Source organism: Nannospalax galili, unplaced genomic scaffold (genome assembly GCF_000622305.1).
Source record: "Nannospalax galili isolate Female #2095 unplaced genomic scaffold, S.galili_v1.0 scaffold100, whole genome shotgun sequence".
Lineage (NCBI taxonomy): Eukaryota > Metazoa > Chordata > Mammalia > Rodentia > Spalacidae > Nannospalax > Nannospalax galili.
Genome location: NW_008352891.1, coordinates 4201210 through 4219240, shown reverse-complemented (window position 1 = coordinate 4219240; position 18031 = coordinate 4201210). Strand labels below are relative to the sequence as shown.

The 18031-nt window shown below is 42.7% G+C and overlaps 1 protein-coding gene across 2 annotated transcripts in view; it reads right to left on the bottom strand.

Moving 5' to 3' along the window:
* Nucleotides 1-6258: 6258 nt before the first annotated feature.
* E2f6 (E2F transcription factor 6) overlaps nt 6259-18031 on the bottom strand; it is a 19054-nt gene continuing 7281 nt past the window's right edge. The window contains exons 3-7 of one of the 2 annotated variants that reach the window (XM_008850104.3): nt 15276-15492; nt 13106-13261; nt 12212-12326; nt 8810-8957; nt 6259-8323 (exon numbers count right to left, since the gene is read on the bottom strand). In XM_008850104.3, the coding sequence (XP_008848326.1) occupies nt 8307-8323; nt 8810-8957; nt 12212-12326; nt 13106-13261; nt 15276-15492 (653 nt within the window). In that variant the 3' untranslated portion in view covers nt 6259-8306. Of the gene's footprint in view, nt 8324-8809; nt 8958-11777; nt 11864-12211; nt 12327-13105; nt 13262-15275; nt 15493-18031 lie in introns of those variants that run through there. The other variant, XM_029554587.1, reaches the window with a different exon arrangement.

The following is an 18031-nucleotide window of genomic DNA, read 5'->3' as shown; positions in this document are numbered from 1 at the left end:
ACACTACCAATAAAATCCATACAACTTCCTTCCTTTTTTCCCTTCTTCCTTCCTTCCTCAACTTATTAACATGAAGTAAATTTTTATGCTTCCTCCTCAAATGTCATTTTTTTATTTGTTGGTGTGTGTGTGTGTGTGTGTGTGTGTGTGTGTGTGTGTGTGTATCTATATAACATGCACACATTCCATAATGTATGTATAGTGTTCAAAGAACAACTTTCGGGAGTCAGTTCTCTCTACCATGTGGGTTCTAAGTTTTGAAATCATGTTGTCAGGCTTGGCACCAAATGCCCTTACTTGCAGAGCCATCTTGCCAGCCCCTAACTGTACAGACAGATGGAAAGAAGTGGAAAAGAATAATTGTTCTAAACATTAAGTTGATGGAAATGGTCATTTAAAAAAAATTTTATTTATTATTTTTATTTTATGTGTATGTGTGTATTGCCTGCATGTGGGTAAGTGCACCCGTGTTGTGCAATGCCCGTGTAGGACAGGAAGAGGATTTCGGATTCCCTGGGACTGGAGTTATGGACAGTTGTTAGCTGCCATGTGGGTGCTGGGATTTGAACCCGGGTCTTCTGCAAGAACAACCAGTGTTTTTAACTGCTGAGCCATCTCTCCAGCCCCAGAATGGTCATTTTTAAACTAATAATTACACGTTAAGCTCTTGTGAGGGTAAGAACAGTATCATGAAGGAGATTAGAAGATGACTGAAAATCAGAGAAAAACTTTCTAATGTAAATAACATTAGATTGTTTCTGTTTAAGCCTTTTACTTTGATAAACTGTAGCCACAGGAAGTTTCAAGAATATGGAGAGGTCCTGTGTGCTCTCCACCTAATTTCCTCATTGGGAAATGGCCAGGGAGTTCCAATACAGCATTCCAGTCAGGGTGCTGACAGTGAAGCAGCTGAAACACAGAATGTTTCTTCAACACAAAGCTTCAGGCTGCTCAGTCACAGGCAACGGTCTCCTGTCGTGCTCTGGTAACTGGGGCACAGCAGATCAGTTTGTGTTCCACTTCCTTAATTTTGGTCTTTCAAGAATGTTATATTGCTGGGTGCAATTATACATGCTCCCCAATACTTGGGAGGCTGAGGTGAAAGAATTGCTGCTTAATTTGAGGCCAACCTGGGCTACCTAGTGAGGATACTGTCTCAAAAAATAAAAAAAAATGGCCAGGTGAGGTACTGCATGCCTTTAATCCCAGCACTTGGGAAGCAGAGGCAGGCAGTTCTCTGTGAGCTATGAGTTTGAGGTCAGTCTGGTCTACATGCCAGCTATAGCTGTATACATAGGAAGACCCTGTCTTAACCCTCCCCCTCCTTCACCCTGCTCCCCCCCATAAAAAGAATCCTGGGGCTGGAGAGATGGCTCAGTGGTTAAGAACACTGGTTGTTCTTGCAAAGGACCTGGGTTCAGTTCCCAGCACCCACATGGTGACTAACAACTGTCCCTAACTCCAGTTCCAGGGGAATCCGAAGCCCTCTTCTGTCCTCCATAGGTATTGCCTGCAACGTGGTACAGGCAGGCAAAACAGAAGTACACATTAAAATAAAATAAGAACCGGGGCTACAGGGAGACCTTGTCTCAAAAAGACAATAAATAAATAAATAAATAAATAAATAAATAAATAAATAAATACAAGGGATGGCCTTGAAACTCTGGCAACCTGAGTTGGATCCCTGGAGCCCATGTGAAGGTGGGAAGAGAGAAGTGACTCTACAAAGTTGTTCTCTCTCTGATATCCACACAAGGGCCCACACACATATATCATGCACATACATGTGCAAACATAAATAAGCAAATAAAACCCAAACAGTCCCTTCCCAAGAAACCCAAACAAACCAGCAAAATGAAGTCAACGTCACCTCTCTGTTAACACATGGAATGATGAAGTGTGAGAACCACGTCTGCGTGTTCTGGGGTTTGTTTTGCATGAGGTGAGTACTAGGGAACCCATGAGTGATGTCCTCTGCTCCTCCCTTTTCTCTCTTCTCAATGTGAATGCCACTTCTCTTAAATCAAGAACACAGTCCAGAGCAGAATTCAGACTTGTGCACTTTAGTGTAAGAGAAACCTTGCATTAAAAAGAGGCTCATTAACTCCTTAGGAGAAGCCCAGTAAAAAAAGATGAAGGAAACTTTGGGCTTCAAATCCAATTCCTGTCTTTATGAATAAATTGGCCATAAACAACAATGAACACTTAGAGGAAACGGGCCCCACACATCTCTGGGTAAATCTTTTCCCCCCATCAATTTTGCTGTTCTGTTTCCACTTTCTTCCTTAGTCCTCCAGCTACCCTCGGGGGCTAGCCATCTAGAGCAAACATGCAAAGTAACTGGTTACTAATCTGATGTAGGGTCAATGTTTTTTTTTCCTTCCACCTACACTGCATGTTAGGGGCTGTGCTTCATGGCTGAAATGCTGCAAAAATGCCTGGGAACACTTCCCAGCTCTAAACCACACAGCCTCTGCATCCATGAGCATTGTGGTTCTGTTGAAACACGTCCAGCTTGAAGACCAAGTGGGCTTGCATTCTTGGCACAGGAACTTTGGAATGGTGTGAACAGCTGAAGTTGCTACCTTTGTAGACAGCACTGCTGAACACCCAGGGTTTACTCCTCTCACTGTGGTCTCAGGCTGTAAACAGGGAGCTAGGGAAGTGCTGTTTCTCAGACATGCATGCTGAGAAAAATTCAGAGTATATGGTAACCCCCGGACAAAGGAGCCGTATATCACTGCAGCCAAGTCTTGTACCAGTTACAAAAGAGAGCAGGACGAGGCAGGTGGCTGCATTCCCAGTGGGGCTGGTGTGCACTTGTCAGCTCAGATCATGTGGCAAAATGTCCTACTGGAACAAAACCCTAAGAAATGACTCATGACCAAGATGGACTTGGGTATCAACCTAGGATCCTAGAATGAGTACTGCAAAGAAATGCCATTCAAATCAATTTCTATGTGTAAGGTGTGTCTGTGGGGGTAAGCCAGGGACAGAGCTGGGACTGCCATTCCATGGGTGGGAAGGGAACGCTGGATAGTGTCTGCTGCCTCACAGCAGCAGCTTCTATTTTTTATCGGTTACCCTGGGACTGGGGCTCTGCGAACCACCCTGACTACACTTCTCTTGCAGGTTCTAAGCCTAACAAGAGTGGGAGAACTATGCCCAACTTTTACTTTTGGCTTTTAAAGGTTTATTATTTTTTATGTATTAGCTGCTTTGCTTGCATATGTGTGTGTGTATGTGTGTGTACAAAGTGCACACAGGTGCTTGTGGAGGCCAGAAGAGGGCATCAGATCCCCTGGAACTAGTTATAGATGATTATGAGCTGTCTGATGTGGGAGCTGGGAACTGAATTCAGCTCCTCTAGAAGAGCAACAAGTACTCTTAACCACTGAGCCATCTCTCCAGCCCCACCACTTTGTTTTTTGAGACAAAGGTCTCTCACTGTCCTGAGGCTCACCAACTGGGTACACTAGCTGGCCAGTGAACCTAGGGATCCTGTCTGCTTCCCCAGTGCTAGGATTACAAGCATGTACCACCACACTGGGTTTTCTTTTTTTTAAATGTGGGTGCTAGGGATTAAACAGTTCCTCATGCTCCCATGGCAAGCATTTCACAGGTTAAACTATCTCCCCAGGCCACCTCCCCACCTCTGGCACCTGATTTTTTTTTTTTAAACTGTGGCAGCTTCTCATGAAGCTTTAAAAAAATTTTACGCTTTGCCTGTGTGTGTGTGTGTGTGTGTGTGTGTGTGTGTGCATGCCATGTGCAAGCAGTGCCCAGAGTCCAGAAGCGGGCATCAGACCCCCTGGAAATGGGGTTACAGATGGTTGTGAGTCACCATGTGGGTGCTGGGAACTGAGCCCAGGTCCTCTGAAAGAACAGTGTTTTCAATGCCCCCCCCACCCCAAATCAGCTCTCTATTCCTCTCACCAAGTTTTGTCATTTAGGTTTTAACAGAACAATTAGTGTGATTTTACTTATCATCCAGAATGGTATCTGAAAATGGCTCTTAAATTCTGTTACTCTCTAGTAGTAGATACTTAGGTAAAGGCAAAGCAAGTCTGAATAATTAATTCTCCACTAGATGCCAATCATTACTCATATTTGTTAGATCCCTTCATACAACCAGTGGATTCAGTAACATTTTACTGAGTGATCAATATTTCAACTTTGTTGATCAGAAGCAAGTAATAACAGGTCCTGTTTGGTGTGAGGCTGTTCTGACTGGATTATGATTTTACTCATTGGACTGTGGAAGACTGCTGTCCTCAGACATACTAAAGTAGGCTAGATTATGTTGCAGTAATAATTTAGCTCTTGATAAATCCTGATTTGACACATTTCATGGACTGCATGTAGACTGGCAGAGGCTGTTCTGCTTTCCCTCAGGGATCAAGGCTGGCTGTGACTCTGGTGACTTGTGGAATCATGGTCTGGAACCTGTGGCTTTGTGGTTACTAGGTCACCACATGTCACTGCCTCTCTTAGTCAGCTGGCTAAAACTAGTTGAAGTCTTCCAGTCCCTAGAAGGGATGAACCAGAGCTTGATGACTCTTATAATGAAAAGCACATCCTGTATCTAGTCTTCCCTTCTTTAGCAGCAGAACCCTGGCTGCTTGCTGGCCACCGGCTGCGCTGGACTCAAGCCTGCATCTTTAAGTCTAAGTGGTTAAGATGTCAGTTTAAGGCTGCAAATTGTAGAAGTGCCTAACAGTACCTTCCTTCTTTCTGCTGGCTAGTATGGCAGCAGTGGTTGGGTGTCCTTGCATTTCGAAGTGACCTCGGTAGTAGAAGCCAAGCATGGCAACCACCTGGGAAGAACCTTGAAAAGAATTTAAGTACCAAGCTGGGTATGGTGGCACATGCCTTTAGTGCCAGCACTCAGGAGGCAGAGGCTGGCAGATTTCTGTGAGTTCAAGGCCAGCCTGGTCTACACAGCAAGTTCCAGGCCAGCTGGGGCTACAGGGAGACCCTATCTCAGAAAAAAAAAAAAAAAGTTTAAATACCAACTCCGGATTATCTCTCGATTTTTCTAAACATACTTTATTATTATTTAAGCCAGCTGTCTGGAGATTTCTTTTACTAGGATAATTTAGTCCATAATAACATAGGACCCCTATGCAGTCTGTAATGGCTTATCCCAGTAAATAATTTCTCTCTTCCATGTCCAGTGTCAAATGAGACACAGAAATCTGGGAATCGGAGTCAAGGTGACAAAGGTGACTGGGGACATGACATTAGGCTGGTGGACAGACGGGCCTAACATTTTACTCCTAAATTACACAGGTTACTTACCTTTTACTGACTTAACTCTGGAGAGGGCAAATCTGCTTGGCTTATGATACGTCATGTTTGCTGACATCCCTGTTCTCTGCTCCTAGGTCAGCACACCCTCCAGTGATGCACCAAAAACATGTCTCCAGGTACTGCAAATATCCACATAGGGAAAAACAGACAACTACAGGGTCCCCTGGGTAAGAAGGTGTATTTTTTAAAAATGTTTTTGTGTTTGCCTGCATGTATGCACATGCACCATGTACATGTCCGGTGCCTGTAGAAGTCAGAAGAGGGTGTTGGCACCTTCGAAACTGGGGCTACAGATGGTGGTGAGCTGCCACGTGGGTGCTGGGAACTGAACTGGGGTCCTCTGCAAGAGTGGCAAGTGCTCTGAATTGCTGAGTAATCTCTAATCCCAAAATGTGTATTTTAAAAAATCTGTGTGAAGTGCATGTGTGCACATGCAAGTGGAGGCCACAGGCTGACATTGGGTATCTTCTGGGGAGACCTTACACTAGAACTCTCCCTGCAAACTCCCTTCTTTTGGTACACATATCTGTATATAGAGAGTCATTTTCCCTACAGCCTAAATTTTTACAAACATTGGCTAAAAATGATGTGAACCTTGGTTGGATACATTACTTTCACTGTACACAGAGAAGGGGACAATAAAGGCCCAGTGAATAAAGCCACTGTGGTCAAGGCCAGCTGGCCAAGCTCCAAGTCCACTTGTTTACCCATAGTCATTGTGGATGCCTGAAGAAAGGAGTGACATGTGTGCATGTGGGCACTAAGGCACAGATCTTAGGTCTAGACCTAAGAACCCATCAGAGCTCATAGGGGACTGCCCCTGTTGACATAAATGAAAGTCAGGAGGGTACACACGGGAGTAGTGGAGAAAAGGGGGGCCTGGAAAGTAGTCCACAAGACATCCATTTTACTAGTTCTAAAAGGAAGAGGCCAAACACCAGAAGACAGAGTAATGAAGACACTTCATTTATAAAACACATTTACAATTGACAAAGGACTCTTGGTGACATGATATCATACCCTCAGAATGTCCTGTAAAGCAGATCATCTGTCCTACTGCCCAGGCCAGGATCTGCTGCTCACCTCTGGCAATGCTTCCTGGGATGTGGGACATTACCTTCAGCTTTTCCTCCTTCCAACATTCCTTCAGAAGGGTTTTCTTCTGTGTTCTCTAGACACAGTTGCTCTTGGGCCTCTCCTTGCCTATGATGTTCAATCAGATGAGCTCAGCTCCTCTCCAGGCTCAACCATCACAAATGAACCAACATCTGCCAAGTGCACTCTCCTAATCCCAGCTCTTCCCAGAGGCACCTGACCCCCAAATTCAGGTGCCAGGACTTCTGCCTCCATCCAACATGTCTCAAACTTAATTTCTACCCCTTTTGCTGTTCCTCTTGTGTTCCATATCTTGTCACATTTCACCAACTAGCAGTCTAAAGAGGAAAGGAGCATGTCCTAGGCTTTTCTTTGGCTGACTTCAAAGAACTTTTTGTATAAAAGAGAAGGAAATGCCTGGAAGGTGGCCACAGTGATTACTGGTAGTCTCTTAAGTATCTTGTAATAAACAGGCAGAGGTTGCTGGGGTCGGGGACCTGGCGTCCAGCATAGAGTACAAGTGGCAAAGCTCCTGAGCTTAGATGACAGGAATCCAAAGCACTCAGCATTATTTTTTAAATAAATTTTAATTTTGGATCCCTATTTTAAATCTTCTTACACATGGTCTTTATTGCAAGTTGCTTCAAATCTTTCTATGAAAGTAAGAAATTAAAATGTGAATGATGCTTTCCAGAATCCTGTGCAACAGATAAGCTAGGTTCCAGCAGCCCCCCTTTACACTCACCCACTCACTGGTTTGCTAGACATTTATTGGGCACTTTGAATGGACTAGGCATGGTGCAAGGCGCTGAGAAAGAACAAAGACTATAAGGTCTCTCAAGGAGCTCACAGTCTAATGGTAAATTACTGAGTAAACGGAGGCACAGAGGGGTAAATGATTTACCCACTGAGGTAGAAATAGCTAGGTGCTTGGAAAGGCAAGGCTAGAGCTGGAGAGTGGGCAGGGTACGACGCATAGGAGGTAAAACCCCTCTGGCCGAGGAGCAAGGCTGCATACAGAGACACACTATAAAATCTGCTTGATAAAGCCTAAGAAGGCTTTCAGGTTTCACCAGGACCAAGTTCACCCTCAATGAACTGATCCATTGCCCGATGGCATTTCTAGGCTTGCCCCTAAAGCCTTGAGACAGGTCACCAATCTATTGGGACACAGGGACTCTGTAGGCAGCTTAAAATCAAGACATATTCCACTCTAATTTTAGCATCGGGAAACCATATTAAAATACTTTAAGTATATCTGTAATACTTCTACATGTAGAAATTTAGAAAAAGTCCTCTAACCCTCATCCAGAGGATTCTTTTAAGTTATAGATACTCAGGAAATTAGAGCATTTGTCACTCTCTATACATTATTTTGGCTGTTCAAGGGTAAAAGTGTCACTTAGACATATTTAATAAGTAATCTTATTAAAGATTATATACAGACACATTTGGCTCTGTGTGCAGACCTAGCCAACTCACAACACCTAACTGCAAACGTGAACCAGTGTAAGGCAATTCTTCTGTGACACATGACATCATCCTTCAGGGAAGGCAAGTCCATGATGAACTGTGCCAGACCTGACCATCTGTTTCTGTGATATTCTTCATGATAAAGTTAGTTCAGGAGGCAAGAAATTTATTTCACTGACAAAAAGCAGTGAATAATTATCTAGAGTTGATTTTGAATGTGGGAATGTAATTCTCCAGTGACCTAAGTAGGGAGCTACTCAAGGCTGCTACTGGCCTTTATACTACCGCTAATCCAGACTGAGGAGAGCATGTCATGGGAGACTTATTGCTGAAGATCAAACCAGTGCATAATTTATCCATGCAGGATGCTCCAAAGACCTCAATTAATTTCCCTATCAGTCGCTCACTTCAAGTGACTCTTCATCTCACTGAGGATTTTCTTCTGAAACAGGACACATAAGAGAAATTGAGTGACAGCCCGAATGGCAACTGAGCACATAATTCAACTAAAGAAGTAAGTCCCCAGTCAAGAACCCACATTCCCACATCAATGGCAGAAGACTGACCTTTTTGTGTTCACAGAAGAAACAGGAACTCCAGCTTGTGGCTGGAAAGCCCCTGCCATGGAATATAGATAATCTTCTCTGCCAAGAGCCCACAAGCTACTGCCCCCACAGGACTGACTCTAATGCTTTTTTCACCAACACCAAAACTCTGCAACTTAGCCACAAAGTTTTTTGAGACAGGGTCTCACTATGTAGCCCAGGCTGGCCTATGATTTGGATCCTCATGCTTCAGCCTCCCAAGTTCTGGGATTCTAGGAGTGCACTGACATACCTGGCACAAAAACATCTTAAAGATATGTATTCATATTACATACTGAAAACTGTCAGAATTTTAACATTAATCACAAAATTGATCTGTTTACCTTCCTCTGTGCATTCTGGAGGTTTGTTTTTGGATGGAGAGACCTCTACTCCATCAGGTGTCTTATCATTTGAGTGGTTCTGCTCCACCTCACACAAATACACATCAATGGGTCCTTTGGTGCTCCTTATATGTACCGTGATAGAATCCTGGCAAGGGACACACAACCAAGATGAACACGAGCATCCACACATCAGCTTTTCACTTGCTACAACGCAGTTCAAAGGGCTTTCCTGAAGATACAAATTCTAGTAGTTTCCTTTCTACCATGCATTTGAGGAAATTGTGCTCTTAGCCATAGTCACATTGTAAACCACTGGCTAATTCAATGAGGGCAGCTACTGGCTTGTGGAGCACTGATACTTTCAGAGTATCACCTGAATGTCTGAGTCCTTGAAAGCCTATCTTCAAATTTTTTCTTTCTTTATTTTTATGTGTATTAATGTTTTGCCTACATGTATGTAAGTGTGCCGTGTGTATATTGCTTGCAGAGGGCAGAAAAGGGCATCAGATTCCCTGGAACTTGAGTTATAGGTGGTTGTGAACAGTCATGTGGGTGCTGGGAACTGAACCCAGGTTCTCTGCAAGAGCAGCCAATGCACTTAACTGCTGAGCCTTCTCTCCAGCACCCCCACCTCCACCAACTTATCTTTCTTTACTCCAGGGGCTGACCTTTACTGGTAAAGTCAAACTGAGTTAAAATCAGTGTTCTGACAACAAGGGGGTCTGGAACACTCTATGGTCTCATATAAGGATGTGTTTAGGTTTCTAAACCAATGCAGAGGTACTGAGATAACAGGAAAAGCTATTCTTCTGTACAGTTAAAAGATCCAAGGGGAAAAGATCAAGTCAAAATGCACCTCATGTAATTTTTTAAAAATTATTTTATTATTTTAATTTTATGCATATGAGTGTATTGCCTGCATGTATGTAAGTGCACTGTGTTGTGCAATACCTGCAGAGACCAGAAGAGGGCATCGATCCCCCTGGAACTGGAGTTCCAGATGATTGTTAGCCACCATGTGGGTGCTGGGAATCAAACCCAGGTCCTCTGCAAGAGCACCTAGTGCTCTTAACCACTGAGCCATTGCTCCAGCGCCGCCTCATGTAATTTAAAAAGTCACATAAGAGAAGAACTATTAACTAATGACTTTTGCATCCTTTGGCCTCAGATTTATTGACTGGGAAATAATTACAATTCTTAATTTCCTATGAGAAATTAAGAAATTGGTTGCATATTATACCGAGAGACTAAATATGATGATTCTTTGGTCTTTTTCACTGGGAGCTGTCTTAGCTCTCAAGTCCACTTTCTCTCTGTCCACATGCTGTCCATCCTGCTCCATGCTTCTCTGGGCTCTTGTACAAGCAAGCTGGGGGAGATGTGCCTTCTCAGGGACTCCAGATTTCTTATGTAACCCTTGCTACTGCTTCCTAGTACCAGACAGGTAAGTTAGACCACCTCTGTACTCAGCTGCTGTAGTGCCAAAGCAGGTCCAGTCTGAATGGGAAACCTTGTATCATTTAATGATGCAAGAAAATAATGCTGTTCCCGACTGCCAGTCAGTCTACAGAACTTCATAAGCCACTAAGTCATTCTGTGAAGGGGGAGCTCTTGGGGGCTTGAGAGATGTCTCAGTGGTTAAGAACACACACTACTCTCACAGTGGATCTGAATTTAGATCCCAGCACCCATACTGGGTGGCTCACAACTACCTGAACCACCCGTAACTCCAGCTCCAGAGGATCCAATGACCTCTTCAGGCCTCTGTGGGCATTTTCACTCATACACAGAACCAAACATACACATAACTTGTTTTTAATTAAAAAAAAAAAAAAGGGTAAACGGAACCTATTTCTGGCTTTTTAGGCCACACTGTCCCTATCATATTAGTTAACTCTGCTACTGTACCATAAACACAGACAGGGGCAACATCTATACAAACAGACTTGTTCCAATGAAACTATTTACATGAAGGAATAGGAAGCCAGAGTAGACCAAAGACCACTGTGCCAGGCCTGCACTAGACCTACAGACCCCCTTGAGCCTTGAGGAGTCAAAGACTCTACTGACCATCATGCTGCGGAGAACAGCCAACCAAGAGGACCTCAAACACAGAGTTCTAAATGGGACTGAGAGAGGCTTTGGATATACATAAAGGCTCAGAGCAATTTAGTGATGACAGTCAAGCAGCTGGGAGCACTGGGAAACCAAAACCCCATCACTTGCTGCAGAATGGATTATCATGCTGTGCTGACAATTAGTGGTTATTTATTTTTTTTAAAAAGTGTTTCAACATCTGTGGAATAACTCACATTAAATGATATTTGGGTACTTGGAATGTATCTAAACCCAAAACAAGGAATCATCAAGTCACACAATCTGAATGTGAATGAAGCAAAAGTGAACTGCTCCACAAAGGACTGATGATTGTCAGGTGACAAGGTCTCACTTGGACAGCAGTCCGCTGGGACAGAAGGAGGAGGATGGGGAGAACAGTCCTCACTACTGCAGTCAAGGACTGAGCACTGGGGTCTACCAGGCTGTCAGAACTTGATGATTTGTCCCAAGAAGGGCTACCGTCTTTGGTTCTGACTCCATCCTTACCAAGCAGCCTTCTGATGACGATTAGCTCTCAACACAAACTTTCCTGCAAGGGAAAGAATGTGTTAAGCAGCTGGTAGTAGATAAGATGCCTGATTTTACACAGATATTTTAAATGTGTAACTCAGTGTTCTAGCTTATTTTTCAGTCTTTTTCTGAGTTTGGTTAGTAAATTGTTAATCCCTTGAGACCTGACTGCCAGATTACTTTTGGAACTCTAAGGCTAAAGCCAGTGTAGTGATTTCCTCTGCAGCATTACAGCAACAGCACCATTAAGAATAAGCACTGAGGAACTGGAGAGATGGCTCAGTCATTACCACTGGCTGCTCTTGTAGAGGCCCAGGGTTCTAGTCCCAGCACCTACATGATGGCCAACTGTCTGTGACTCCAGGTCTAGGGGATCTGACGCCTTCTTCTGGCCTCTGTGAGTACTGCATGTATGTGATGCACCTACATACATGCAAGCAAAAACAAACATTAAAAACAAACAAACAAACAAACAAATCCATAACAAACCCAAGCTCTAAAGTCAAACTCCCTATCTCTATACTAAGTCCTGCCATTTACTGTGTGTGTTCCTTTCTGTGTTCCCTTTCTTCTTCTCTGAGGCTACAATGATTACTTCATTTATGTTAATCAAAACAGGTTAAAATACATGAAGGGCCTTGAATAGTTCGGCTAACACATATATAGCTTGACAAGTACACAGTGGCTACTGAGCAAGTGACTGCAACAGTCACAGACTTGGCTACTAAACTACCTCCCTCTATGACTTTTACACAACGCAGGGTTACCTACTTCTCTGGGAGCCGGAACATCCAATCTGGTTTCCTCTGGAGCCTTCACTGCTATAACAATCTGTTCATGGAAGGCTTGAATGCTGTGAATATCCTGATAGGTTACATATGCCAGTGTGAAACCTGGTCAAGGATCTTTAAGCATAATGCTACAAACTGGGCAGATCATCGTCTCTAATAATATATGAATGCAGGCATTAGAAGAGCCTTAGTTTTTATGGGATACAAACTCACAATGAAGGGAAGTGGTTAGTTATACACTATGCATTTTCCTATACACAGAAATCCATGGTAAGATTCAATTTATGTATTAGGCACAGTAAGAAATCAGTAACTAATAATAAGATAGAGGGGAATAGGAAATGAGGCTCAGAATTAGCAACACTCACAAAGGGCACTGAAAAGTCAAACAGGACAGTCTGGGAGACCCAGGAAAAGCCAGGGACCAAGGACAAATGTCTCCTAGTTCCTGAGGACTGATGTCTTCCACAGTGATCTTCTATGGTGGCAATGAGAATTCAGACACTACCCCAGTGACTGTGTACTTTGCTTTGGAAATGCAGAGACCACAACACACACACACACACACACACACACACACACACACAGAGTCACTTGCAATTTTAAGTAGAAGCCCTAAACTTAACCTGGGCTTGTCACTGTGCAACCAAGGTTGCCATGTAGACTCTGACCCAAGTGCCATACAAAGAAGCTACAGCCAGCACATACTGCTGCATAGGTCTGAGACTATACCACTAAACTTTTAACTTTTTAACTTTTAAGGGCCTAATTTTATATTTTGAATATGTAATTAAATCTCAAGTTTAAGCTTACCATAATACTTAACCTACTTTGGAGGCAGGAATTCTAAAAAGGGTACAGACTTAAAGGATATCTTTCATTTTCTTTGTCATCTGTTAACTCAAACAACTGCTGAGCACAATCTTTAATTAACTCATCCAAAGCATCTTCCATGGCTGATAAGTCTGAAAGTTCCTCCTGCAGCTTCTTTTGCTGGGGTACTGCTCCAAAACTGTTAAGGTCAGATCCTCTTTAAAGAAAAACAAACAGCATTAACAGCTGGGAGACTGCAGAACAGCAATTCCACATGTGAAAAGGAGTGTTGGCTAAAAACGATCTGTTAAAATTCTACATTCACATTTCCTTTCATATGGTCTGTGCCATTATAATGATTGTACTCATTCTTTTTTGGAGGAATTGAGATAAAGTTTTGCTAGGGCCTTGAATTAACAGCAATCCTCTTGCCTCAGCCTCCCGAGTGTGCTGGGATTACTGGTATATACCACTATGACTGGCTTACATTCTTTTTTTTTGGACTTTTTTTTTCTTGAGATAGGGTCTCCCTGTACACTCAGCTGGCCTGGAACTATGTAGACCAGGCTGACTCACAGAGACTTGCCTGCTTCTGCCTCCTGAGTGCTGGCATGCGCCACCATGCTAGGCACACTTTAAAAAAAAAAAAATGTGTGTATGTACAATATGTGTATATTTTGTGTGTGTGTGTGTGTGCATGTAAGCACACACATGCCAAGGCATGCATGTGGAGGTCATAGGACAACCCTGGGTGTTGGTCCTCGCCTTCCACATTATTTTTTGAGGCAGGGTCTCTTCTGTTATTTGTTGCTGTGTTGTATACTCCAGGTTGGCTGAGCTGTGAGCTTCTGGGGATTCTCTTGTGCTCACCTTGCATCTTGCTGGAGGAGCACTGGGATGACAGATACACACCACTGCCTCTGGCCTTTATAAGGGCTCCAAGGATCTCAACCCAGGTTGTCAGGTGCTTTCCAGCAGAGCCATCGCCCCTGCTCTCTTCATTCTTTTCTTTTTTGTTTTTTTGAGAGAGGGTCTCCATGTAGCCTTAACTGGCCTAGAATTCACTAGGCAGACCTCAATCTCACAAGAGATCTGCCTGGCTCTGCTTCTGCCTCCAGAGTGCTGGGATTAAAGGCATGTACCACCATACCCAGTGTGCCTCTTCATTCTTAAGAGACACATTTTCTTTACCTTTTAGTGGCAACTTTAAAAAAAAAAATAATTTACTGAGAATTTCATACATGCATATAAGGTGTTTTGATCAAATCCATGACCATTAGTGGCTACTCTTATATGACTAATAACTAATATACAACTTTTCCTTCAGTATTTTTGGAAATGAAGAGAAAGGCTGTCTCCTTTATTTGTGATCTGCTTGCTAGTGTTCAAATCTAATTTTCTTTCAGATTAAGAATGCACTGATAGGTAACACATTCATATCAGAGTTGTCAGTATATTGTATTATTAACAACTAGCCTCCTTCATGACCCCTTTCCCTTTAACATTCATTCAGTCATTTGATGATCTTTGAATTTTCATTTGCCTGTCATGTCTCTAATGCACTTGAAGGCTGGAACACTTTTTCCTGATTGGAAACCCTTGACTGAGTGTCACTGTGGTTTTTCTCCTGAGTGTGTGTGCACACAGCTCTATCCATGTCTTCATCTTCAGGCCTTCTTTCCCTGGGTCCTTCCCAATCCTGCCAGCTCTTTAGCACCTGCCGTTTGGATAGTTAAGTCTGACTAGCTTTACACTCAGGGTAGTGTGTCAGTTTACCAACATCACAATCACCTGAGGTACCTGTTGACAATGCAGATTCCTGCTCCTCCCCCAGAACTACCTAATCACAAGAGGGGCTGGGTTTCTGGCTAGGAATTATACAACTCTGTGAAAAATCACTGTTTTAAACAGATTTTCTGGATACAAATTTGCACTAAGGAAGATTCTTTAAAAAACCCTACTAGCAGATGTTCCATTCTTATGGTATTAAAAGGGAAAATTTATTAATCATCTTATTCCATTTAGCTTTTTTAGGATGTCTGAAAGATGTTTTCTGTCTATGGTTCCTATTTAGACCTAAGAATAATGTAAATATTAAGTACTGTGAGGCAACACAAAAAAATCTTAGGGAATCTTTTTCTAAAACACTGCTACCATCTGCACTGGCTTCCACATGAAACTGTCACGTGATGAGAAAGGGGAAGAGCAAAGAACATTTGAAACCAACTCACATCCACCGAATGTGGTTCTTAGACTTCTTTTCAACTAGCTCGATGCCATCTAAGACGTTGGTGATGTCATACACTCGCCGTTTCCGGACTCCCAGTTTGGTTGCAACCTTATTTAAGTCAAGAATACCCCCAGGAGCAGATCTGACAAGATCCATAAATTTTCGAGTTAAGTAAACCAGTGACACATCAAAACGAGGCCGTTTCACCTTCAGCGCTTCTAGGAGACAGAAAATAATCACAAAATCTTAAGCAAGAGCAGCCAGTGTTCTTAACTGCTGAGCCATCTCTCCAGTCCCTATTTCATTATTCTTAATGGCTGCATATTGAACTGCATGCAATATTTGCTGAGTTATCCCAATACCGGGAGCATGAATTTGAATTGAACCATGTTCATTAAGAATCCTGTGTAACAGACAAGCCAGACCTCACCAGTCTTGTTTCATGCTCATTCACTCACTGGTTAGACATTTATTGGGCACCCTTTAGTCGTATGAGCTCAGGCTAAGTACACTCTTAAGATGTCAGTCATTTTATAAAGAACAAATCTAGCTGGACATCTGTACATTGAGAGTTGCTAAAGGGACACAGATAAGATTAAAAAAGGTTTCCAAGCAAAGAACTGCATGATCTGATAAGGAGCTCTGCTATAAACTGACTGCTAAGTATTGGGGAGTTTTCAAGGCTACCTGAGAACATGAAATACAATCTTTACTGGAGTAGGGAACTAGGGAAGCTCAAGTGAAGATGCTGGGAACAACATAAAAGATGAAGAGAAGGTGTTCCCAACCCAGGGAGGAGGGTAGAGGAAACAATCAGTTGAAGGACAAAGCAGAATTTGAGTGCATCCAGGGGGTCCACAGGCTAGTGGCAGAAGAAGCAGCAGAGCCCTGGAGACTTGCTGCAACCTGAAGCAAGAACTGGCCTTGAAGGTCTGGTAGGCCTATCCCTACATGATGGCCTTTTTAACATTTGCAGACGTGAGATGGCTTACCAACTTAAAAAAAAAAAATTTATGTGTATGAGTGTAGAGCCTGCATGTATCTAGGTGCAGCCGTGTCATGCAATGCCTGCAGAGGACAGAAGAGGGCATTGGATCCCCTGGAATTAGAGTTACGTGTAGAGTTACCAAGTGGGTGCTGGGATTTGAACCAGAGTCTTCTGCAAGAGCAGCCAGTGCTCTTAACTGGTGAGTCATTTCTCCAGCCCCAGCTTATCAATTTTAATACAAACATAACAATCTATGAGGAGTCAGGGCTTTCTTTATAGGGAACAGCAGCACTTAACAATTTAGACTGAAGTCATATGTGGTGCATGCCTTTAATATCAGCACTCAGGCAAAGGCAAGCATACCTCTGTGAATTTGAGGCCAGTCAGGGCTACCATAGTGAGACCCTGTCTCAAAAAAAAAAAAAAAAAAAAAAAAAAAAAAAGGCTGAATGACATCACAATCTTATTTCCTTCTGCCTTAGAAAAAACATACTCGACAGCAGTGTGGTAGGCAGTTGAGTACAAGATTCTGTTCAGAAGACTATCCCATGACTTTGGATTAGGAGTCAGACCTGGCAGTCAGAAACAGCAGTCTAACAGACAGGGTCTAATGGCTCTAGAGCCATAGGCATGGGACCAAACCTTGACTGTGGACAAGCTGCTTAACCTTTATGGGCCTCAGTTTACTCAGTTAGAAAGATGGATGATAATCCACATCTATATTTTGAAGTGTGATTTCTCATACACAGTTGACATGGGATACCTCAAAGGTAAAGCTGACCTAACTTGCTGATCAACTACAGGGGAGAACGAGGCAGACCAACAGGGAAAACAAAAAGTTATTTGTAAGATTTGTATCTGGACACTAAATAATTGCCCAAGATAAGGACCAAATCAAGAGGAAATTAAGGGAGGGGCAATCTATCACAAAGATCTTCTGATACCTAAACATGAGCCTACCATAGGGTCAAGGCAGAAAGAGGAAGGGGACTTCAGGAATTGGGTGGGCAGGAGGCTATTTTTACATATATTGTGCAACACAACAGACATCATTCCTCCTGTCTACCAAAAAGTTCAACCACTGAGGTCCCTTTTACTGTCCACCTCACCCTTTCCTCCCAACTCTTGTGACTTCCATTTTATTCTCTATTTCTGGCTCTTTTAGATTCCTCTGACCAGTGAGGTCATATGGTATTTTTGATGGCTGTTTTTAAAAATGACATATTTTGCCGGGTGTGGTGGCACACACCTTTAGTCCCAGCAGTTTGGGAGGTAGAGGCAGGTAGATCTCTGTGGGTTCCAGGCCAGCTGGGGCCACAGGGAGACCCTGATTCAAAAAAGACCAAAATAAAGTAAATAAATAAATAAATAAATGAAGAAAGAAAGAAAGAAAGAAAGAAAGAAAGAAAGAAAGAAAGAAAGAAAGAAAGAAAGAAAGAAAAATTGAAAGAAAGAAAGAAAGAAAGAAAGAAAGAAAGAAAGAAAGAAAGAAAGAAAGAAAGAAAGAAAGAAAGAAAGAAAGAAAGAAAGAAAGAAAGAAAGAAAGAAAGAAAGAAAGAAAGAAAGAAAGAAAGAAAGAAAGAAAGAAAGAAAGAAAGAAAGAAAGAAAGAAAGAAAGAAAGAAAGAAAGAAAGAAAGAAAGAAAGAAAGAAAGAAAGAAAGAAAGAAAGAAAGAAAGAAAGAAAGAAAAATTGTCAAGGCAGTGGGAATCAGGAACACTCATGGGGGAGGGTGCTAGGAACGGCATAGAAAGATGCAGTCTATAATAT